Genomic DNA, 24,944 nt, shown 5'->3' with positions numbered 1-24,944 from the left:
CTGATGGACCTAGAAAGGCAGAGTAGTAGGGAGAGAAGGTGCTTTCTGTCTAGGTGGTGCTTCCTCAAGAAATCAGCCAAGAGCTATAAAGAGGCTAAAGGAAAGACAAGACTGGGACTGGACTCTCTGAACTACCTACGAGATCTCTGTCATAGAACCAGATCAGGGAAAGAAAGAGGCATGGAAGTTAATCTGTTAATTCTCAGTGAGGATGAAACTAGATATTAAATGGTGTCCAGAAGCATCCTTTCTTAAAAGTTTACTGTATTTCTTATTTTCCTTAAATCCAGGTGTGTGGACTCCTTAAGAATGAGACTTAAATCCACATCTCATTCTTAGGAAAAGTGAACAAGTATAAGGACACTGCTAACCACACTGGTGACACGACCAAGTCCATAACCTGTAGGCACAAAACTGGGTCATTTGCACACATCTTCTAGCAGCACACACTAAAGACAGATTGAGTTTGTAAATAGTATACATTCCTCATGAAAGTTGAGGGGAAACCTCTCGACACACAAGATCATAGAAAAGATCAGCAAAGGTGATTTCTGGAAATAAGTACCTAACTCATTCCATCATTCATATTTCCTTGCATATTTCATTATGAATTTCATAATGAATTTGAAATTCATTATGGAATTCATTCAATATTAATTTCATTCATATTCAGAACAGAGCAAGTTCTGTTCCATGAAGGACAACCCTGATACATCATACAGTATTTTAATACTCAGTGGAGAAAGCCAAGAATCGAAGTTGCTTACAAACTTTTGTGATTAGCCTACAAATAAACAGTTGTTTTTAAAATGACTGACTGAAGGTAAAGTTAACTGATAATTTATGTAACTGAAAAGCTTGTCATCTGTATACTAGTCTCAAGAAAACTGTAGATTTAAGTTTGTAGACTCCTGGACCCAACTGTCATCTACTCTTTATAGCTCCCTCCCCTAAGAGTAAGTCAAGTCTGAAACAAAGAAGAAAAAGTTAATATAAGATTTAGAATTCTTATGATTCAAATGAGTATGCTTGATTATTTTAAATTAGGAAAGAATACTGAATTTCATCAAATGCCTTTTCTCGTTTGTACTGAACAACCCCTCTGGTTATCCTTTGTTTTCTCATTGGTTTTTCTCCACCAGTGCTCCAGTCTCTCTAAGCTTAAAAACAAAAAAAACCTACAGCCCTTGATAATTAAGCTTTTTTAATTTACTTCTTTAAATTTCACTTATACCACAGTCCTCAAAAGTATACTTTTTACACCTTATCTTAGCCTTCTTCTATGGGGTACCTCAGGAGTGATCTTAGACAAGTTTCCTAGTGTCTCTGTGCCATCAAAAGAGAGAGAACTGTGACCACCTTCTGAGGGTATCTGCAAGGATTAAGTGAGTCTGTGTAATTTGGGTTACAGTACCTCATATATGGCTTTCCAGGTGGTGCTAGTGGTAAAGAACCCACCTGCCAATTCAGGAGACTTAAGAGATGCAGGTTCAATCCTGGCCGGGAAGAGCCCGTGCAGGAGGGCATGGCAGCCCACTTCAGTGTTCTTGCCTGGAGAATCCCATGGACAGAGGAGCCTGGCGGGCTACAGTCCATGGGGTCACAGAGAGTCGGATACAACTGAGGCGACTCAGTATGCGCCCGACACACAGTAAGTGCTTTAGAAATGTCAGCTATGACGATGGATGCTGTTGTTGAAATGCTGACCTCTTTTGGCTTACTTTTCCTACTTCTGGACCCTTGACAATGAGGCTAAAAGCACACATCTCAACATGTGATGTGAGGACAGACTCCTATGATGGTGACTGACACATATTAGACATTTAATGTCAGCGCTGTTGCTGCCATCAATGATTTTTCCTCTTCTGCACATTTTGTGTTCATGACTTCTGCTCACTTTCCCATTAGGGTTTATGTTTTAACACTATCAAAACCTTTACTTTTATATTTGTTTAAATACAGATAACAAAACTTCACCTGGTATATTTGTTGCAAACATCTTTCCTATTATGTTTGCTTTTAAATATTAATATTTTCCCACATAGAAGTTTTACTTTACTATACAGTGAAGTCTGTCTATTTTTTGTGTGTGATTTCTTTCATTCTCTTAATGCTTAGGATGTCCATGACCATCTAAAGACCAGATAAATAATTAGATATCCTTTCTTTTACTTTCTAAATGTTCTTTCTGTTGTTAATCTCTAAGTCTTTAATCTACCTGGAGTTTCTTTTGTTGTACCCTAAATATCTAACAGGATTCTGTACATGCTCACACTTTTGAATATGCTCTTTCCTCACCCTGAATGTTTTCACTTTAACTTCTCATGCCACGAGCTCTCAATATCTATTGTAGAAACATACTGTCCAACAACTGATGTCTCCTCAGTGAACTTAATTAACCACCCAGCAAGAGCTGTGTCTTCATTTCTCTTGCTTGTATTTAGCTGAATGTAGGGTTTCCCAATCAACAAGGTTGAATGAAGAGGTAAGAAATGAATCTTCTCTCATCCTTCTTCATCATCCAGTTTAGAATCAGATAAATGCGTTTACACAAACACACAAGTACGTGCTTTCGCCAGCCTGTTTCACCACTCCCTGGCACAATGTTCTGCAACCTACTGCTGAATCAGCTGTTTTCCCTGGGTCTCTCCTGGGTCAGCACAGGAGCCTGGGTTTTGCATCCTGCTCCCCAGGAAGGGTGTTGGCTCTGCGGGCCTAAGTAAAAGACAGTGCGTCACTGCCCACCCATTGCCCCACCAAGCACAGTCCTGACAACTGAAAGTGTATACAGCAGATTATCACTGCTCCATAAGTATCTGTACCAAAAGAAACAATGAAAGGATAAACAGAAACTAATAAGATTGGTGACCTGAAGGAAAGGCTCAGGAATGGGGCTGAGGAAGGAGTAACACTTCTTTGAGTATACCCTTTCATTCAGTTTCAACTTTGAAAATCATGTTCTTCTATATTCTTAACATTTGAAAACAGTTGTACTCAGGTAAAGCCATGAAGAACTATATACAGTTACTGACCTCTCATTAGAAGGTCTGTTTTATACAGTGATGTGATTAGCAATCCTAAAATGATTTAATGTGTATTCTAGGACTAAGCACATTAATAAATATATTGTAGGTAATGGAAATCAGGTTTCTCACTACGAGAGAGCTGCAAACACAATAATACGGAAGGATAGACGAAAACTCTGCAGAGGTGTTGATCTGAATGCAAAGCTCAGTGAACTCATAACAGGGATGTGTGTGTGTATACATACACACACATAAACATATCTCTCTTCTTTCCTGGTTCTTCCTCCTTGAGAGGCCTTAGAAGTAATGACACCCAGTAGCAGTATGGACACCTAAGTGCTCAGATCTTGGTTTTTACACTGTTTTTCACCATAAAGAGTTAAAGACTTTTTAAATAGAAATGTGTGATTCCAGGGCTGGGTCAGAGAGAGAGTAAGATGAATTTGGCACATCATGTTTGTTGTACCAGAAAGTAAGGAAGGATCAGACGTGTCAGAAGGACACAGGCGCCAGTCTGAAGCAGTTCGCACAGAATAAATCTGGGGCAATCTGAATATCAAAATAAATAATGGCAGCTACAGGTTATAATCCATAGAATAAAATAAAAATTCATTAAGTAATCCATAATTATATAAATTAAAGGATAATGAGATAAATGAAGTGATTATTTAACTAAAAAAATTAATAAAGGAAGCTCTGGGCTTCCCTGGCTGCTCAGCTGGTAAAGAATCTGCTCGCAGTGCAGGAGACCTGGGTTTGATCCCTGGGTTGGGAAGAAGGGAACAGCTACCCATTCCAGTATTCTGACCTGGAGAATTCCATGGACCATATAGTCCATGGAAGAGTCACAAAGGAAGGGCCACAAAGAGTCAGACACAACTGAGCAACTTTCACTTTCACTCACTTTCCTTACAGCAAATATCAACAAGTAACTAGATGATACATTGGGACTTTAAAAATCATTATCTGGTAACTACAAAAGTAATAACTGTTTTAGATAAGAATCATAAATAAACACTAAAAGTAGTAGGTAAAAATTGGATGAGAAACATGATATTTACTTAATTCCAAAGTATTTCTTACTAGGATATTACTGATTACAAAGGGAAAAGTGTTATTCTATAGTGAAGAAATCTGAAAGGCATCATCCTACACCAGTAACGGGACAAAGAAATGATCATGTGATCCTGCTGGGAGGTGCTCGGGAGGACCCAGCGTCACTTCTGTGTCTTCCCGCCAAAACATCGAGAACTCCAATCTACTCATGAGGAAACATTTCAAACGAGCCCAAACTGAGGGACAATGTGTAAAAAAATGGTTTGTATACTTCAAAAATGTCAAGGTAAGAACAAAACAAAACAAAAAATGACTAAGGTGTTATTCCAAATAACTCAAGAGATATAATAACTCAACATGCGATCCTGGACTGGGGAAAAAAATTTTTTTCCCCCCTGGAAAGGACATAAGTGAAAACTGGCAACATTTGAAATTTGAACAAGATAGGTAGATTAGATAACAGATAATGCTGAATCAACATTAATTTCTTGGTTTTGATAATTTATGGTTTTGTATGAGAGCATTTTTTTCTTTTTTTAAAGAACACACTGAAATGGTAAGGGTAAAAGTGCAACAGGTCTGTAATTTACTCTCAAATGATTCTGGAAAAGAAATACAGAATGACAGAGGGGATGGAGGGAGCAAGAGGAAGACTGAGAACAATAAAGCAAACGTGACAGAATGTCAGTATCTGGGGGTCTGGGGTGGAGTAGATGGGAACTTTCCTCTGAGTCTGAGAGTACTTCAAAATTGAAGGGAGAGCAGTAAGCTGGCAAGGCACGGCTGGGGGGCTCTGGCAGCAGGGACAGGGCACGGCCTGGCAGAGACATGCTACTGCCTCACCCTGGGAGACCTGGAAGCAGGAATCACAGAAGTTTTGAGGGAAGGGGGCTTCTCTGGAGTTGTGAGATGCCTGGTGTGGATGGAGAGTTGTATGTATATGTGTGTGGACACAGAGAAGGGGAGGACTTTGAAATTCTCTAACTGAGGGAGAGAGGGAAATCTTAGAAAGCAGGAGAGAGAGAGAAATAGAGTATCAGCTTCAACCCATGACAAGTCACTCCTTCTGCTATCCACTTCTGACTGAAGTTTTGGGCAGAGTTACAAACCTATAAGTTGGCTTTGAGCAGACTGGGAGTAGGTGCCCTTAGTCACTTGGGCCAATCTGCAGATGACCTCTGGGGAAGCCCTGCTCTGACACATCCCAGACAAGCTGTCCTAGGAAGACACACACAGTAACGTTATTCCAAGGACAGCATTTGGTCCTGGGATGACCATGCCATCTGTTGAGAGCAGTGTTCAGAGCTTTAGAGTCACAGTTCTTTATATTCACTCATCATTTTGTGCCCATGTCTATAATTCTGTGTGCCAGTGGGCAGCTGGGCAGTGAACAGCTTTCTTTCTACTGGTGTCTTGTTTTAGCTTCCTGAACCAGTAGTTATTATAAACCAAATAGAGATTTCATGCCTTACAACCTTCTTTAAATTACTGAAAATACCTGCCCAGACCACAAGACCCTCAGGCTCATGTACAAGTAGAGATAAAATAAATTTAACCCTTAAAAGGTTCCTTAAAAAAAAACAGAGCAGATTTTAGAAAATCTGTAACTCCGGTTATCTGTTTTGCCCTGAGTTCTGAATTATAAGGTCGATAAGGATTATGCGAGGTCATGGGGTTTATCTCCTCCTTCTGCAAAAGACTGGATCTAATCATCACAGAAAGATATTTATCTACTATTATTTTAAGTAACTCCAAACGAGGAGAGGCTATCAATTTTGGCAGCAGCCTACTCTATCTTCTTTAAAACGTGTGCAGCCAAGGAATTATTTTTTGGTTTTAAATTGAATTTGTTTGGTTTATACTAGTCCCCATTTTCTTTGAGCGCTATAAAATTCTTCCCCTGATCTCTTCTCTGAAGAAACAGCACCAATCCCCTTTCAGCTTTATTCAAATCACTCACCATACTTCTTAACCCACTCCAGTGCAGTGATGCCAAGGGTACATGAAAGAGAAAATCTAAAATGACACCTTTTAGCACTGCATTGCCTGGCTGCACCCTAATGGATGGCATTCATCATGATGGCTTTGAGCCATCCAGATAGATTCCACTGTGTTCCCTAGTTGTTTTAAAGAACAGAGTAGACTCTAATACAGTTTTCACTAAAATGGTTAACATACAGATTTGGCATGTGTTCCTGGGTTGTTATTTTATGCAGAAGGCCTCTGTACCAGACCATGCTGAACAAATAAGTGGCTACTATATTTAGAGACCTGCATTTTTACCTGGTAAGTACCAGTCCCTTTTAAACTTTAGGTAGACAATCATCATGGGCAGTGACCATATCACTTTGGAGACTCCATTCAAATGAGCAAAAATACATCTAATGCAGAATACTGAGTGCTCTGCCCTGCTGAATATAAAGAAGGTATCCAAGGAGCTTACAGCAAGCTGGAAGCATGACACTTGTATCAAATAATTACTACAAAAGAATGAATTGAATCTAAGTGCTACACTGCGGAGATATAAAGCCAAGAAAAAAACAGGATGTAATTCTGGGAGATGGGATCAAAAAGAAGAGGCTGGAGGCTCAAAAGGGAGTAGATATGTGTGTATACTTACAGCTGATTTAGTGGTTGTGTAGAAGAAACTAACACAACATTGTAAAGCAATTATCCTCCAATTAAGAAAAAAATAAAAAGGAGGTTCTTGAGCCAGTTCTTAACAATGGGTAGGATTTTGAATAGACTGAGGCTAGAAAAGGAGGAAGTGGTCATTTAAGGAAGGCCCAGCAGAGACAATGGAAATATGGGAACCTGCTCAAAGTATTTGAGGAAATGGAGGTTAATATACAACATAATACATGAAAAAGCCCCAAAGAGAGGCTGGAACTAGCTGTTGGAAGATCACGAATACTGAACTAAGTAGCCTGCCTTACTCTGTAAGCATGCAAATGCTATCCAAAATTCAAGGCTCAAACGGCTGCGAGGCATACCCAAAATTATTAGGGACAACTTGTGAACAGTGGCCACAAAAAGCTCCAAAATAAAACAACTGGATTTGCCTGTAGAACACATTACAACTGGGGCTGTAAAATAAAATGGTGAACTTCTGGTAAGACGACCTTTCGTGGGATAACTAGATCAAGAAAGAAGAGTAAGACTAAGGTAATGAATTAATGACTAGAAATATCATCTGAAAATATAAAAATAATCAATTAAAATACTTCAAAGAAGAATACCATCTTTCAATGTCAATAAATTATACAAATCAGCCCAACACTGCTATATAGTTATTTTTTACACCCAAAATTTCATATTTCAACATCTAATAATATAGATTTAGACTCAACATGTCACTTCGTGGTTTTCCTTGAGTATATTTACATTTTGGTTTTGCATCTGATGTACCTTATGAAGATTACATGATTTGCTGTGTTTTCCTTCTTTCAGTTTAACTCTGGTAATGAAGAAGCACACAGTTCCTAGCAACAGATTTTCACATGGTCAGAAGTGATTACTATCATAAGATACCTGGTCTTCCTGTTACCTGGATAGTTTGAATAAAATCTCCAAATGCAGCCTTAATACTGTATTTACACATCCAATCTAATATAAACAAAGGAGGAAATAAACAACCAACTTTCTTTAAACATTATTTTATGCATACTTTAAAGTAGTATTCCGATTTTCATCGAGGAGACTCAGCAGATACAATGTGTATAAAAAGTATTACTTGGGCAACCTCTAAATACAAACATTTCCATAGTAATTTCCCTAACAGACAAGGGAAATAAACAAAACAAGATATTTATTTCTACTAGAGAGGCTCCAAGGATAGGCTACCTATAGAATTGTTTTTCTAAACAGAAAAATCCCTGTTTCTGCTCTGTACTGCACAAGATTATAGGCAGAATTTCAGAAAGCTGAAAATCCTTTTAAATAACACTTCCTCTGGCTTTAATCACAAATAATTGCCTCTTTTGGTGCTAATGAGCATGAGCCTCACAGAATGGAATGTAATTCTGCCGGTTCATTCAGGGTAATGGCTTTGTGAGCTGGTGACACTGCTAGAGATGGGGTCTCAATTTCCTAGAGTACAATAGTGAGCAGCAATACATTTTTCACTTGAGGAAGATTTTCTAACCTATGTAAATATAAGTAGAAAACCCATTATCTGTTGATAAAAACAACAAAGTAGGTTAAATAAAGTTTTAAGTACTGCTCTCCTTTAATAGCCATCAGCTCCCTGGATCATGAAAGTAAATACAGTACTTCACTTACTGAAATCAATGAGAAACCGTCCAAATCCTTGCCTTTGGTGCTGGGGCATGATCATTATGCAGGAGACATTATACTTCTGCTGGCAAAGTTTTTCCTGAGGGGAGGAGAAACAGATCAAGTATGTCAGAGTGCTGCTAAAGCGGGCAATTCCCTGCACCTGCCGCTGTCCATATACCACGGTCCACTGAGGTGAGCCGACGTGTTGGGTCAGGATCAAGCAGAAGAATGCGACCATCTTAATCAATCAAACTATCAGCCAAAAACAAACTACGCGCTCCAGGCATGCCTCTCAATTACGTCTTTATTCTTGAAAGTCAGCACCATGAAATATGAATAAAGAATCCAAGGAAATGTGAGTCAAATGAAACAGCACAGTATGGAAGAAAGGTTTTCTATGCTCAAGCAACCTGGGAGACGGGCAGAGGGGGTGGGGGAAGATCCAGAGAGTCACCCAGCGGGATCAGTTAAGAACACCTTGCTAAAGGCCACAGTGAAACTAAAACAGTGTCTGTGTGGGAAGACTTGCACAATACATTTCTCTTATGAATAAACAGTCAAAGTAAAACGCTGGAGAAATAATCTATATTTCAAAGAAGGACAACAAAACAAAAAAGACAACAAGAAGAAGAAATCCCCAAGCCTCCAAACCAAAGTGAGGCCAACAGATTACCAACAGTCTGAAACCAGGAGGAAGACTGGAGAGAATATAGTGGAAATGGTTCTTGTAGTTCAGGGAAAATTTGTAATGTTCATGGGCTATGGCATCAGAGCAGCAACATTTTCTTCACAGTACATAGAAGCCGCCAAAACCTACACAGAGAAGACCTGGAAAAGGCTTTTGAGGTTGTGAATGCTCTGGCCAACTATAAACCACAAATTAGATTAACCACAAATGGTACTAACCACATCAAAGAATTACTTTGGAACACCCAGATCTTTAATGAACCTATTTGAAAGATCACAGGAAATGGTGGAGGAAAAAACACTACAGGGCAGCATTAAAGATTTCTTTGTGAAAAAGATGTGCTCCCAACTTTTGCACATTTGGAGCTGTCTGTGGAGTCTCCAAGAAATGACAAGTAAGAAATCCTGTATGTCAATTTTCCTAAGAAACCGGACGGTCCCATCACTGGATGTGTGCACCCACGGCAAGGATTCACATAATTAGTCTGTTTTGCAAAGTCAGACAAATGGGTCACTGTATCTAAAATGAGGGGTACTCTGAGCTAAAGGATTCATCCTTGACACAAGTCTTTTCTCTATTCCAAACTATTTTTACCTGTATGGCATTTTTGGAAATCTAACCCCAAAGTGGTCCTTTCCCCTCATCCTTGCCCCTTGCCTTTAAACACATGTTACCACAGCTAAACTCTAAACAACTGCTCCCTCTTTCCTTCCTGTTTTGAGTCATCATGCTTAGAAAGATATATGCATGTAATGATTTACACTAAACTTTTCTAGGTCATCTCAGCCATCCTTTGGCTATAACATCTAGAATTTGGTTTAATCTCAAAGGGCCACAGTCCTTTAAACTCCAACCGAGATGTTAGAATATGGCTTAATTTGTATCTAGTCTTTTAGCATGGCTGTTTTTTAGATTTTCTTTTACTGCACTTGCAAAGGATATTTTAATATTCCAAGTATGGTAAGAAATGACAGCAGTTGCTGCCATACTATAAAAGAAACAGTGACAAAATGAAAAAAGTTTAGCTTGTTCTAAGTAAAATGTTTGGCGAAGAAAATGGCAACCCACTCCAGTATTGTTGCCTAGAAAATTCCATGGACAGCAGAGCCTGGCACCCTATAGTTCATGGGGTTGAAAAGAGTCAGACTGACCATGCACGCAAATAAAAATGTTGGGTGCCCTGTGACAAAGAGGACTCAAACCCCAAGAGTTACTGTGAACCAAAGACCTAGAGGTCAATTCAACATAAGGCAGAACAATGTCAATGGGCATCACTATTTGTTTTAAAATGCAGATAGATTTAAAGAAACACCATTTTCAAACAGAAAGGACAGTCATGACCATTATTCTTTTTAATTCTTTGGAGAAAAAATTAAAAATTCTTTTAAATTCTTTGGACACATCTATACAGAAGGTAAAATGTTCTATAAATTATATAAATTTCCTAGCTATTGCTTTCCTTTGTATTAATTCTCTATCATCTGTAACCTATTAAATTTAACAGTCTTCTTTTTCATTTTAGAGCTTTACCAAATACATGGATTAAAATGGTGAGGCCGTTTCCCATGAGTGCTGTCACTTATTCCTGTTTCTGTTTATGGTCTCTGGGTTGTTTCTTAAATTTAGAAAAACTTCTGTATGCAAAGTTTTGACCTTCCATGAAAACGACAATTCCATTAGGTGTTCCATTATGCAATAGTAGATTAATTAAAGTTCACTTATCACCTAATATGTAAACATATATCCTAAAATAAATAAGCTATAGGATTTGGAGCATTTATATTCTGCCCTAGAAATCTTATAATTACCATTCTGGCATATTAAACTATTTCCTAAGTACCTAAGAAAATTTAAGGTTAGCCTGATAAATATCTCCAAACTCAGATTCCTTTTATTGCATACAAGTTAATGTATCTCAGAAGCCTTTGAACAGAAGAATGTGAGATAATTGCTCTGAACCACGTGAAAAAGACAAACTATGGCCACTCAATATGTCAAGGGCTCCCCTATATTAATAGCTGGAGATCCTTAGGCTTTCTAAAGAGGAGGCTACTTCAGATCTTAAAACAATAGCAAAGAGAGTAACAGACGAAAGAGTAAAACCAGCCATTATATCAGCTTAACTGTCCAAATGCCAATGTTCCAACTCACTGAGATACTGAAGACCACAGAGGGAATGCAACAAGGAGAAAAGAGAATTATCTTTTAAATGCTACATTATACTGAAACCTTCATGTTGATACCACTTAGGAGGAAAAGGGCACTAAGCTTAAAATTTAGAAAATGAAAGATGCTAGGTGGTCTGCAAGGCAGCAATTATAACATTACATGAATGCTGACAGTCAACACAGCTAACAGTGCTGAGGTCTTTTACACACTTCCTAGGCACAATGCTCATGGTTTTTGTGTGTGTGTTTTTCTTCATGAGCTCTGAATAAGAATCTGAGCTTTTCAGAAACATGTCATTTATTCAAATTAGAGTCATAAAAAGGCCCTGTTTGAAGAATTGGACTCTACCAAAAACATTCTGAAAAAGAAAATGAAGGTCATACTGGCTCTTGTTTTACCTTAGAGAAGTATCCAACCAGATGACAGCCCTTTTCATCATTTTTTGTAAGGACATAAAAAAGGAATGGCTCGACATCATAATACAATGTTTTGTGGTCCAGGAAGAGCTTGGCTAACAGGCAAAGGTTTTGGCAATAAATTTTGCTCATATTCCCATCAACCTAGCAAAGAGAAACAGACAACATTATTTAACATCAAAATACCACTCAATATAAAACTGTTTCTTTTATATGGTATTTTGGAAAGCATATACTTATTTTTTCAAATCCCAAACTAAACAATTAACACACTCCATTAACCAAGAAAGTTCACCAGAAAATAGCTGTCATTTGGCAAATCAGAATTCCACCTTTTCTCTTAAATTGGGGTAAATTTAAGGCAGCTTAAATTTCTCTTTACACTTCCTGAAGAAAGGCCACACATTGCTAACAAAGGAGTAATTTTTATTTACTATTTATTACAACTAAAAAAATGAGTAGGCATGCCTTCTCTATTTGAACCAAGTAAACCTGAATTAAAGAAACGTAAACCAATCAAAATGCTGCTTGAGTCGGTTAAACTTTATGTTGTTTCCAAAGGGCTTCACATAAAAATAAAACAAACTATATTATTCTGATTCCTCAGAGACGTGGATGCACAAAAGAGGCTTCCATTTTGGTTTTATCCCAAGCATCATTTTAAATATAATTGGAAAAGATAAAATTTCTATGTTGGGAATACTTACAGAGAAAGTGAGATGAATTTTAACCTACAGTGAGTACCATGATTACAGTCTACTTCTCTTCAAAATAAAAGAATCAAGCTGTGACACTGATGGTTACAGACAGGAGGCGAGGCATAGATGCCAATTTCGTTGATCAAATGTAGTTACTTGTTGAAAACAGAAAGCACAGCAGATTCAAGAAGAATTTCCCTAGCACTTTTCTTACGGGAAATGGATATTTGCTAACCAGAGCTCTTGGACAATGAACTTGATCGTTCTTGAGTCTCCTGTGGACCACACCAGTTCTCATAATGCACAGATTATTTTTAGACTTCATATAACCATTTCCCTTGGATGATACCTAGGTCCCACACATGGCAACATGATCAAATATGGGCAACAGGCACAGAGGATACAATTCTCTCTTTAATTAAAGTAAGTTTTTGGGAGTATGGTCCTTTTGGAAATGGTAGTATATTACAAAAAAGAAAGACAGAGATGTATGTATCCCTGAACCAGAAAAATAGAGAGATGACAACGCTGAAAAGTCTTACCAGTTGTGAAAGGTCTAAAATGACATGCTTTCAAGAGGGATATAGAAAAGATAGGAAAGTAGTAATCTGTGATTATTATTCATTTATTTTATAAGTTACTAAGGATACTGCAAAGACAAAAGTTTCCCACATGCTATACTCTTAGTATTAACTCAGATTCTAAAATAGGGACCTTGGCACTTATCCAATCCAATTCCTTCAATTATTTTTATGAATAAAAAATTTACAGATCTGCTTCTGATTTTTCCCTTCTTATCTATGTATGGTCCCAAAGTACCTACCCTGAATTAGAGCATTCTCATTAGCCTAACAAGATTGATTCTCCTACCCCGAGAAGACTTTTCCTGAATTTATGAGAGGTTCACCCCCTCTGGCAGAGTTATGCTGATTTATTTAACAATTACTTAAAGCCAACAATGTGTTCTGTCCTTTGAGAAACAATGAGACACTGATTTTCATTTTATTTTGGTTAGAAGAAAGCTTCCAAGGCATCAAGGAAGGAGCCAACAGTTAAGTTGAACTTGTGACATTCATTAATTAAGCTTCAACTGAGAACAGCTCTGTTGTCTCAACTGGTTGGGGCTGGCCTGTTAGCATCCCAGGATGAACAACAGGACAGCAACGGGCATCTGCCTCTCCCTTTAGCCCAGTGGTTCTCACTGTGGGTGATTTTGTCCTTCAAGAGACATTGGCTGTCTGGATATTCTGACTAGAGGGGGTTTGGTGCTACTGGCATTTAGTGGGTACAGGCCAGGGATGCTGCTAAACATCCTACAATGCCCGCTATACCAAAGAATCATCCAGCCCAAAACGTAAACAGCCCCCAGGGTGAGAAACCTTGTGCCTCCCGTTTAGTAAGGACTAACACATCAAATCTTCCCAGCAACAAAACCCTTCTCCCTTCAAGCTTGCCAAGAGAGCCTGATTTAACCAGGAGGAGGGGCTTCAGAAAGATCATAAGACACAATACACGTGTTTCTCTGGTGAGTCTTGGGAAAAAGCAATGGGCCCAAGACTGTCTGAGACAGGGAGCCTGATCCAAGAGAGAAACCTAGGCATGACCCTCCCCTACATTAAATTCAATGCAAGACATTACAGACCAGAATTATAGAGAAATGTGGGGGTAGAATAATAAATTTCTAATCTGAACAACTCCGAAAAAGAGAACCCTAAAGTAAAACTATTTCGGAGAAAGAGGAGCTCATATCTGCTGTGCAGGGAAGGCTTGTTCTGAGCACTCAGGAATGAACTCAATGACTGAGATGTGTAACAGAAAGGATAATAAGGCAGGGTGATGGAAGTGGTCAACCAGAGTAAGAGAACTGAGAAGGCCTGTGAATAGGCAATAATAGCAAACAAAGGCCTGGACTCTTCAAGGAACAAGTGACTCAGCTAAGCTGGATCCCTGAAACTGACAACAAAACATGATCAAACAATGAAACGATATACCGGCAAAGATCTTCTGCTACTAAATCACTTCTGAAAACACAACATGTCTTCAAGAACACACAATAACAGACACATGGCCACACGGGCTTCCTGTGAACAGCAGAGTTCTCCAGGGGTGGCCACCTACCCAGACTGGGAAGGGAGGGAGTCCCAACATCTGCTGAGGTCTCACCAAAAGGATTATCCACCCTGCCAAGAAGTGGATGGAAACACAGGTGGTTGTGTATTGAGGAGATATGTACAGCTGCTCAATTCCCTGGAAGAGTGAGCACCTGCCAGACACTGGCTGGAGCTGCTGAACAAAGCTAATTTCTCCTGCCAAAGAGAGTAGAATTTACAAAGAGCTATGGAGATCATAAATTCACTGGTGAATATATCTGGTGCAGACAGGGATTTGGGAGAAGACAAAAAAGTTAATGTGATGAAGTAGGAATTCATCATCAATCTCAAAGGTTGCTTAACATGGTTAGAAAAACACTTCAAAATATGGAGATATTTGAAAAAGCAGTCTGAATTTCAGTGCCAAAATTGAATAAACATTGTACCTTCTATGAACAAATCAGTACATAGTCAACAATTAGAAGCACTAGGTTTCTAATGCTGAGTTTTTTATTTACACATGCTTACCTCAAATACTGAAAGGTCTTTCCTTCGGTAAATTTCATTTGCTGGAGGATGAAACCATCCACATTTCTTTGAGTGTCTTAATAAAATATTTTTACTTTTCATATATTTAAGACAGAATTCACACAGGTAAAGCTTTGGTAATCTGTTGAAATTTTAAAACCAAAGAATATAATCTGATTGGTTATTCCTTTCAGGGGGAAATATTAAACATTGTTCAATTCTCTCTAAGCCACACAAAGGCGGTATAATAGTATCTGAAAGAAATAGTTTAAAAAGGAAAAAGAAAGCCAGTAGTAGACAGAACGTACAAACTTCACATTATTTTTCAATCTGATAGTATTTGCTGTCTTTACTGTGCAAAAAATCATTTCTTTCCTTAGAAATGTCCTACAGAAAAAAGGTTTTCAGACTTGGAACTATGACTCTAAAAACAATGGCATCCTGTCATCCATGTATATTTTTCAAATTTCACACTTAATGTCATGATTTCAATATTACATATAATCAGTGGTGTGTAATGATAACAAATCTTTTCAGAGAGAAGTGAACTCATTATTTTTAAAGTGATCTGTGTACTTATAAGACAGGGAAGTCCTAGAATTTAGCTGTCTCCATTTCTTATGGATGAGGTAACTTTAAGGTTACTATCAGTTATACACAATCTAAAGCACTAAATGCAGTCAAGTCAAATGACCTTATCTGTTCCTACCAATTCCACTGACTCTGAGTAACATTAGACAATCAGCTTTCTCACGTCTGCTGAGTTTTTCTCCTCCTTAGAAATGATACCATTTTGTTAACCAGTGCCCTGCTGTGCTTAGGTGGACACTACTTGTATTTAAAAGAGAATGCCTGGAAGCATTCTCAAGGGCTTTGGGATATAAACATGGGGAGAAGGGTTTTGGGGAGAACTAGACAGACTCATCATGGAAATCTCAAATCTTGGATTCATATACAAAATGTATCCAAAGCTCTCAGAACAACATGACTTATGATTATCCATACATATAAAAGCTCATTGGTGTTTGGTGTTTTTCAAAAACTGTTTAGGAACACGGAGCTGAGCAATATAAACTGGGAGCAGAAACCAAAACCCCTGACTCTTAGTCTCCCACTTAACTTCTAGAAATCCTCCCCATTTTCTCCAGTTAGATGACTGGGCAGATGCCCATGAGAAAGAGAAAAGGGTGATATCTATTCTAGAAGAAAAGTAAATTTGTGATTACCAAACTTTGCAGGCTAAAGCATTTGAGAAGATACTAATGAAGTATGCCCTGACATACCTGAAGGAAAAAAAAAATCTGTTCACAAAACACCCATTTTTAGATACATTAATTCAAGACAATTTCACAGCTAATCTTAGTTCAGGACAAAAGAAAATCCTAGTACCATTATTTTGTCTTCATTTTTAGCAAGTTAGTCACAGATGGCTCTAAAAGTCAAGCCTCTGAAGGCTACCCACTCCCACCTATTTTCTTCCACATTCCCTTCTCTTGCTACCCATGCTAAGAGCTAAGCCGCTTTAGTTGTGTCTGACTCTCGCGACCCTGTGGACTGTAGCCCGCCAAGCTCCTCTGTCCATGGGATTCTCCAGACAAGAATACTGGAGTGGGTTGCCAATTCCTCCTCCAGGTCTTTTGTTCTAATTTACGTTAAAAAAAAAAAGAATACTTGACAATAAAATGCCAGAAATCACGAGATAAAACTAACAGGCCTAATTAGGAAAATGCAAAAGGCAACCAAGAAGAAACTACCAAATACTTTACAATGGCTACATTTTTTTTTCTTGATTTGGTTTCTTACACAAACAATATTTCCCCAGTTAATCAAGAGCGAAAAAAAAAATGGACTGGAAGTTTAAAGACGAAATTTACAACAATGGTGTAACTAAGGAGCATACGGTGTTTATCGAGAACAATGACTGCTATAAGGTGCTGACAAACGTAATAGTTTTGGAAACACCTGAAATTGACACTCAAAATTTACGTCTTAAAAAATCACCTAATTTCAGTTTTAGAGGGCTCCTTCCTACGTGTGAGACGTCAAGGCTGCACACCCGCCAGGCTTATTCCATTACCTTGCATATTCCTGTGGGTAAGGCGAGGAGTACCAGGTTTGGATTTCATATTTCCCAAATTCTATTACAGAAGGGTACCGGCCACAGTCTTCTACTCCACTTTCACACTCTATCTTCTGTCAGAAAGAAAACAAAATAGAAGTCTCAGAAGAGGATTTCTTCACTTACACTTTGGTTCTTTCACCAATGGATATGAAAATCTACCAACGCTAACCATAATTGTGAATTTTCATGTTGTTGAAAAAAACATTATAGGCCCTTGTGAAACAACAGTCAACTTTGTATCATATTCATATATAAACACTCTTAAGAAACAGTATTACCAATATAGGAAAAAAGTGAGTACCTGTTAAAACATACAAATGTCTATGAACAGTCAATAATCTGCTACAGTGTATTAAATCTGAGGAAATTCTAAGATGATGCAGCTATTACACACTGTCACACTGTTAACAGTTCCTATTTCTCCACCAAGTAACATTTACCCCAACTGTAATTAAATAACCAATTTGAAGTCTGCAGTCTGACACCCATCTCCTTTTACACTCATGCAGGAGGTTAGAACTTTGCCTGCCTGATTCATCGGGACATTCCCAGGATCTAGCCCAGTGCCTGACACAGCCAAGACATGTTCTTGAATGGAAAAGCCAGGGTTACTGGGTTGGATAGAACAGGCTTTAGGTTTAGCAGTAACTTTCAGGTAATTTCTTGCTGTTCATCATGTTTAAATATGAATGCCAGATACAATCTCCCAAAGTGGTAATATTTAAGGACTTCAAATCTCAGTGACTGGGGGGCGGGGGTGGCTGGGTGGGTGGTGGTGAGGGTATGGGATATATTTTATCTTAGCCAAAGGGAAAAACACTACAAAGAATGCAGAATGAGGAATGGAAATATCCAATGGCCCCTCAAGGAGAAATAAGCACAAATATTTAGTCCAAGTGGTTTCTACTAAAACTTCAAGTTTTAGTTCAAAGTTCAAAGAACCTTCAGACAGACCCCTACTCCCCACAAAACGAAGTGAGGTAGAGCAGGTAATCGATCCATAAATATCGTGCCCTGAGAATGTGATCTTGTTCAGCTGCTAAATCGTGTCTGACTCTTTGTGACCCAATGGACTGCAGCATGCAAGGGTTTCCTGTCTTTCACTATCTCCTGGAGTTTGCTCAAATTTATGTCCACTGAGTCAGTGATGCTATCTAACCATCTCATCTTAGGCCGCCCTCATCTACTTTTACCTTCAATTTTTCTCAGCATCAGTCTTTTCCAATGAGTCGGCTGCTAAATGTGGTCTACTAACAGAAAAACTCACAATCCATAATAAATTTGTTTCTGACAAGTCCAATAGCCCTTCCTTTCAACGTTTTGGTGAAAATAAGCTAAGTAGAGTTACTATCTTAGGGAAATCATTTAAAAGAAATTACTGGATATTGAAAATAAAAGTAATTACAACTGATCATGCAACATAATATTGTCTTCACCAATGCCCAGGAGTTAAAATCAGGAGACGTTTTTCGTATTGTTGGCCGTCTGAGCTGGAAGAAGCACCGGTCAATTTAAAAGTGATTTCTTCTTTCACTGAGCTATTTAAAAGGGCTATTTTCTTAATTTGAGCAAGAATAATCAGAAATCTATTCCTTTACCCCTAGAAAGTGAAAGTGAAGTTGCTCAGTCGTGTCTGACTCTTTGGGACCCCATGGACTGTAGCCTGCCAGGCTCCTCTGTCCATGTGATTCTCCAGGCAAGAATACGGGAGTGGGTTGCCATTTCCTTCTCCAGGGGATCTTCCCAACCCAGGGATCGAACCTGGGTCTCCTGCACTGCAGGCAGATGCTTTATCCGCTGAGCCACCAGGAGCATTTTTCAAAATCTGCCTCAACAACTGCTACTCTGGCCTATTTTGTGAGACTAGCTGAGCCATTACCAACTTGTGAGAGTGAAGACAACTCAAAGACAGAACTTTTGAATGTACAGTTAACAGAAATGATAGTAGCAGTTAAAGAACCACAAAGGATTTTGAAGGGGATTCTTTATAAAATCAAGGCAGTTAATTTCACAACAGTCAGATACAAAAGTCATATATTATCTTAGTTTCTGGAATGCAGTGTCCTGGCCTTACCTCCCAAGACAGTTCCTGGGCCTGCTTGAAAACATCCAAATCCTCTTCAGTAACGGTATCCTTGTTTCCAATCACATTTATATCTGTACTTTCCTGTTTGATGCTTATTTTGATTTCCGTATCTGTCATTTAAAACCAGCAGAAAGTGTATTTACTGACTTGCATCATGAATAACCACCATATAATTACCAAAATGGTACCAAATTAGCACAGTGGGCAAATAGGGAATTTTATTTTTTTTAAAGCTTTATAAGCTTTTACGTCTAAGCGCTACTCATAGATCCAGCAGTACCTTTTCCCTGCCGTACCCAAATTATTTGAATTATCACTGTCATCTTCTTATAGCTTCAGTAAACAAACGCAGGAAAGTAAGAGCAATACAAAGCAAAATCACAGTTTTCAACCAAGATTAGAAGGCATATCAATGTCTAGGTATAGAATTCCCATGATCATGTTTGAGACAATAAAATCTATCATTCTGTCCCAATGACACAGTTTGGCTTTTGTTTTATATAAAGGATACCAAATGTAACGGGCCAATTTGTTAAATGAAATCATGAAATCAGTTTTCTCCCTGAGGTGAATACACACACAGACACACTCACATCCAAAAAAGCACACATCACAGAATCACAGATCAGGCTCTGTTGAGAAGGAAGCAGGATGAACTTTGTCATGAGAAAGCAATGGACAGAGGGAAACGAGGAGCCGACGTCCGCCCTGCCGGAAGCGCGGACAGCACGAGGCCACACAGCGCTGTGGCTGGAGAGGTGGCGCGGGGAGGAGCGTGGCGGAAGCGCGACAGGGGCTGCTCATGCGGGACCACAGCGCCATAAGCAACGCTATGACGGCATCTGGGGGGGCCCTAGTGTCACTACAAATGGAAGGAAATCACCAGAGTGGGAGAGTATTAGTTGAAAAAACAATGTTTTGGAGGTTTAGTCAGCATTAGAAAAAGGTCAAAGTTTCACTGCTTCTGTATGAAAGTGAAGTTGAGAACAAGAGAAATAGCTAAGACCTATGTGACAAATAGGAATTGATTGATTCTTTTTTTTCCGGGGGTTGGGGAGAAAGGGACGGGACGCAGGTTTGGTTGGAGCTTTGACCTTTTGCTTACCATCATCCTGATCAGGTTTAATCCTTCCGTCTGTCAAGCTCCCCTTCCCTGGTGAGGGGGTCCCCATCTGAGGGGTCACTTTATATTTTAACCTGCCTAGCATCCTGTGCTTTTTAAGGAAAGTTGTTCGCTTGAAGTGAGCAATTGCTTTAAAAATACGCCCTCTAGCCATCCCCCAGCTAGAGGAGGAGGAGTGAGAAATAAACCTACTTCTAACATCTCTTTTTCCAAAGAAATGGGCTTTAGACTTTGCTGTGAGAGGGAATTCGGTTTTACGACGCATACGTTTAGGCGGTGCATAACTTGGGTGTCCCTTTTGGCGAGACTGTCCCTGAGTGGTATAGATATGAGAGAGTCCGTCAAAGAGTGCCTTCAGCTGGCTGTTATTAGTAAGACTGCTAAAGGAGGGCACGCTGGACTGGCTGGAGGAACTCTGAGGAGAGGTAGAAGAAACAGAAGTGCTGGACTTTTGTGAGCTGGGGCTCTGACCAGAGATGGGGGTCGGGGGTGGGAGTGAAGAAAGTGGAGGTTTTAGCTTTTGTGTGGTACCTGGAGCCAACACATGAGAAGTGCATGGCTGTTTCTGAGAGACCTTTTTCCTTGGACGATAGTGCTTTGAAAAGTCTATTATTTCACCTCGTGATCTGCGACCATCAGGTGATGGTGTAAAAAACTTAGTAAGGCCATCAATGAGCCCTTTGGTTTTCTTGTTAACTTTAAGTGTAGAGGCAGAAATGTAGGTGGAGGTGGTGGTGATTTTGGTGGTGGCACCAGGCCGAGTGGGGTCTGTAACAGCCAATCTGCTGCTTGAGTCCTTCCCAGATGCAGCATGACCGGATGAAGGTGTGGTACAGACTTTAGTCTTTTGACCCCTACCAGGTGACCCCCTTCCTGTGAATGCATTCATGGATCCTTCATCACTGGTTACAGACCTAGGCAAAAATTTAGAGAATAGTATCAGCATTTAATAATAAAATTATAAAGGTATCTAACACAAGTTTATAGCAACTAGATGCAGTCAACGGGCTTAAACTTAAAAAACTGAATCGTGACCCTAAAGCCCTGCTTGTGTGTGTGCCTTCACTGAGGTGCTTTTCTCTGTTGCAGCCACTACGCTAGCAAGTCATGATTCTCCCAGGGCCTGTCCAACAGGTACTGGAAGAATCATGTGGACCCAAGGGGATTATAAGTAAGAAAATTTTTGAGGAGATTAAAAGATCACCCAATGGTTTCATTATAATTAAATAAAAAAATGTTACCCCTTGTGTCATGATACATAATTGTGATTTTCTGAAATGCCTTAAAAAAAAAAGTATTAAAGGAAAGAAGTCATAAGTATTATCTAGAAGTGCAAGAAGAAACTTATATAATCTCTAGTTAGAAGCAATTTTAACTCCAATGGAAAATTTATAGAAACAGAATTTAGTTATTAACTATAAATTAGTTTTTTTTTTTTAAAGTAAACATTAAAAAAATACCCTCTTCCTCTTAGAATTTTATGCTTAGGATGATAAGATAACCAATAATACTCTCTAAGTAGAGGAGACAATTAATTGCAGCATAAAATATTGCTGAAAAAAGGACAACAATAGCAAAAAACTGAAGAAATGGTTAAAGAAAAGCTACAGCGGGTCAGACATGACATGGAAAGTCTGGTGGAGAAGCAGCACATTTACCATGGTCATTATCAGACACCTGGCATCAGAATCTTTACACACTGGTTCTGACTGCTATTTCAGTTCCTGTGATGCTGGTTCTGCTCATACAGCTGTGTGCTCAATGGAGACTGGAGGTCACTCTGCTAGCACAGCTGCCTACAGGAACGGCAGCTGCCTGCCTTCGCCTCAGGCTAGGGCTTGGAAAGCCACCCGTTTTGCAGCAGAATTTTATACAACAGAAACATGTGCATGTGAATTATGGCAGTGCTGGGGCCCGAGAACGGACCTTAAAAATTATCAGTTGAGCTGACGGCTAGTAATGAAGAAATGGAAGCCTGAAAATGATATGATCTTAAATTATAAAAATATCTTAAGTAATTACAAAAAGAAGAGCATAGTTTAGTGGTTATCCTGTACACAGAGATTTGATGAACAATTCCAGCGGTCGCCCTAAAGGGGAGGCTGGCGTAGGTCTATGGAGCAAGCTACTAAGGCCCATCTGAAGCAGCTCAACCGCCAAGAGCTTCGCCCAACGCCACCGAGTCAGCCAAATCAGGTTAGAGCTGGAGATCTCGAGTGTCACACTGAGAGTCACCAGTAAACAACTCATCCAGGATAAAACGTTTTGCATCAGAATGTTACATTTGGACTGTATCTGGAATCGATTGCCCAGAAAGGATAATATGCTTATAAAGCATGTAAAAAGGAAAACTCCCCAGACTGTCTTAAAAATTCCTAAGCTCAAAGGACAATTTTGGACAAACAAAAAGTTAGGATTGGTGCCAGATGTAATTTTCAGCTGTGTCCTTTGTTTAGAAAGTTTATATCCTAATTCAGTTTTTTAAATTGGGCCCTGAGGATACAGTCCCATTTCAAGAACAATGCTTAACACTGGATGAACGCAAAAACACGTAATTCCTACTTCAAGTGATGCTAATATGAAAGATTTTATTCATGAATATGTTTCATGTTTGCCTCTACAAATTAACACAAATTCCACATTAGAATGGCCACCAGTTAGAAGATTTTCATAAAGTTTCACAAAACACTCTAGAAAGGAGCATGCATTTTCTACTTCTCCTTTGGGAGATAGAAGTGCAGGAGGATCCTGTTTTCCTGAGACCAGGTAATAATAAAATGAATTGCTCCAGATAAAACTAAGGGAGAGGGGAGAGTAAGCAAGTAAGACACCTGGTGTTTGTTCACTGTGTGTAGAGTTCCTGTTCATTTCTACATTGCAATGACCCTTTCACTACGCCCAAAGAGAAAGGCAATGGTCTTACAGACAGCTGCTTCAGATATGCAAGTCTACAGATTTCATTTCTAAACACCTTACCTAATGCTGATATTCAGTTCTATATTCTACATGGGTTAAAAAAACAAACACACTCATTACAACTCTTTTCTCTACTTCTCCAGTAATTCCAGCTAAATGTTCTATTTGGCTTTAATGGCAACCACATGGCCACAGGCTAGAGGAAATGGGGCTAACATAGCATTGGGTTGGCCAAAAAGTATATCGTTTGGATCTTCCCTAAGATGGTATGCAATAACCCGAATGAATTTTTTGGCCAATACAATAGGACTGCATGCTACTGCAAATATATTATTTTGTCTATATGTTTGTATACATGTGCACATACCAAATGGTCCTGTCTAACTCTCTGGAGGCAAACATTAGGACAGTCATTTGCAGATTTCTCAGAAGCTTCTATTTCATAAAAGGGATCTTAAAAAGTTGTAATACTACATTAGCACCAGAAACGAGTATTTTTCTAAAATGTTATCTGGGGTAACAAAAGAGAGTCATTATAGATGTGAACAAATCCCTCTCTTGTTTTAAAAATTCCTATAAAAATATTTATATAATTAAGCTCTTTTAATGCTCAGCCAGTAATAAAGTAGGCACAATGAGTGTTTCCAATTCTTATATTCTGCTTCTGTCCTGCTGCTTGAAAAATGTCACTAAGCATCACAGATACTGGCAACAGAAGACCTCAAAATGCCAACTGTAATTTTAAATGTTATTTTCAAAAAGATTTCTACAGCTTATGCAAAAGAAGAAATATTCCTCATCCCTTGAGTTTGTAAAAATGATGCTAAAAAGTTAATGGGATCTAAGGGGGTTACAATCAACTGTATTTTAAAGCACAACATAAAAGATTTTTTTTGATAAGATCTCAACCTACAACAATCGTTGCTTTAATTTATTTTTCGGTCGTCCAATGGGTTTTGCATATCGTCGTTTTATTTGTGCAGCTTTCTCATGAAGTAGTTTTCTTCCCTTTTTCTTTGGTCTGCAGACTTGGCAAATCCACATCCCTGAATTAATATATATATGAGAAAAATATTTTAATGTTTCATTTTAGGAGAGAGATGAAATATAAAGTGCAGCTGTAATAAGCTGCCCAAGGATGCCTGTACGCAGAACTTTACCCTAGAAGGTGGATCGTTCCCTTTTGTCATTCTGCTCAGGAAGCTGTCACTAAAGGTCAGTTTTCCCAGGGTCAAGGTGATGAGAGCAGAGGGCTGACCCATCTGAGAAGTCTTCCAATAAGGTTTTGCCCAACATGTCACCAAGCCTCCCTCCACCACGTACACACACGTGAAAACCCAGTCTTGTCAGATATTATATATTTTTGGATTTAAGGGAGACATTTTTAAGTCAATCGGAACATTTTTAAGTCAACTGGAACTTCTAGGAAAAAAATACTTGTTTTATCATCTCTTTTTGGGAATTTTCTATACTAAATAAGTTATAATTCTAACATATAGTTTTTAAAGTGAAAACTTAAAACGTTTAAGTACTGTGGAGCTACAATAATTTGAAGTGTGGCATATGGAAGCAGGTCAACGGATAAGAACTAAAAGGCCAGAACAACGGAGAGGTTTAGCATATCATAACAGTCATATTTCAAATCAGTGGGGAAAGGATGAAATGATTCAGAAAGGGGTGCTAGAACAAATAGAAGTCTATCTGGAAGGAAAATAATTACTTCCTATCTTTTATAAACACAAATTCTA

The 24,944-nt window shown here is 38.8% G+C and overlaps 1 protein-coding gene across 5 annotated transcripts in view; it reads right to left on the bottom strand.

Annotated features, from left to right (window-relative positions):
- Nucleotides 1–24,944, bottom strand: part of KAT6B (lysine acetyltransferase 6B) — a 182,158-nt gene that overhangs the window by 27,738 nt on the left and 129,476 nt on the right. For 3 of the 5 annotated variants that reach the window (XM_027530911.1, XM_027530910.1, XM_027530909.1), the window contains exons 7-13: nt 24,110–24,242; nt 20,263–21,194; nt 19,146–19,267; nt 17,027–17,142; nt 14,950–15,091; nt 11,616–11,777; nt 8,364–8,457 (exon numbers count right to left, since the gene is read on the bottom strand). In XM_027530911.1, coding sequence (XP_027386712.1) covers nt 8,364–8,457; nt 11,616–11,777; nt 14,950–15,091; nt 17,027–17,142; nt 19,146–19,267; nt 20,263–21,194; nt 24,110–24,242 — 1,701 coding nt within the window. The remainder of the gene's footprint in view (nt 1–8,363; nt 8,458–11,615; nt 11,778–14,949; nt 15,092–17,026; nt 17,143–19,145; nt 19,268–20,262; nt 21,195–24,109; nt 24,243–24,944) is intronic. The other 2 variants (XM_027530913.1, XM_027530914.1) reach the window with 2 other exon arrangements.

The sequence above is a fragment of the Bos indicus x Bos taurus genome, chromosome 28 (genome assembly GCF_003369695.1).
Source record: "Bos indicus x Bos taurus breed Angus x Brahman F1 hybrid chromosome 28, Bos_hybrid_MaternalHap_v2.0, whole genome shotgun sequence".
In the NCBI taxonomy this organism is placed as follows: domain Eukaryota; kingdom Metazoa; phylum Chordata; class Mammalia; order Artiodactyla; family Bovidae; genus Bos; species Bos indicus x Bos taurus.
Note: the sequence above shows the minus strand (reverse complement) of the source record. Positions and strands in the feature narration are given on the sequence as shown.